This window comes from Eimeria mitis, genomic scaffold, assembly GCF_000499745.2.
Source record: "Eimeria mitis Houghton genomic scaffold, Emh_scaff1239, whole genome shotgun sequence".
NCBI classification, from domain to species: Eukaryota; Apicomplexa; class Conoidasida; order Eucoccidiorida; family Eimeriidae; genus Eimeria; species Eimeria mitis.
Window position 1 is genome coordinate 6,495 of NW_013568386.1, and position 308 is coordinate 6,802.

Consider the following 308-nt stretch of genomic DNA (forward strand, 5'->3'; position numbering starts at 1 on the left):
CCAGGAGAAGGTGATGGTGCCGCTGCTGCAGCAGTTTTTGCTGCTGCGTGCTGCGCTGCAGCAGGTCATCTCTTGCTGCTCAACCCAGCTCGATGCAGCAGCAACTGGGGGGCCCCCTTCCTCCTCTCAGGAGGGGGCCCCCCTAAACGTACCCACTAGTATAGCTGGGCGCCCCCCCTCTCTGCTGACGGGTACTGCTGCATCTTCTTCTGCTGCTGCTGCTGCTGCTGCTTCTTCTCCTGCTGCTGCTGCTGCAGCAGTTTCTTCTTTTCCTTCTGTGTGTATGGATAAGCGGCCGTATGTAAACT

At 58.8% G+C, this 308-nt stretch overlaps 1 protein-coding gene across 1 annotated transcript in view; it reads left to right on the forward strand.

Moving 5' to 3' along the window:
* Positions 1-159, forward strand: part of EMH_0032610 (patatin-like phospholipase domain-containing protein, putative) — a gene marked incomplete at both ends in the record, with an annotated part of 2,481 nt that extends 2,322 nt beyond the window's left edge. The window contains one exon of the mRNA XM_013494652.1: positions 1-159. Within this exon, the coding sequence (XP_013350106.1) occupies positions 1-159 (159 nt within the window).
* Between the last annotated feature and the right edge of the window lie 149 nt (positions 160-308).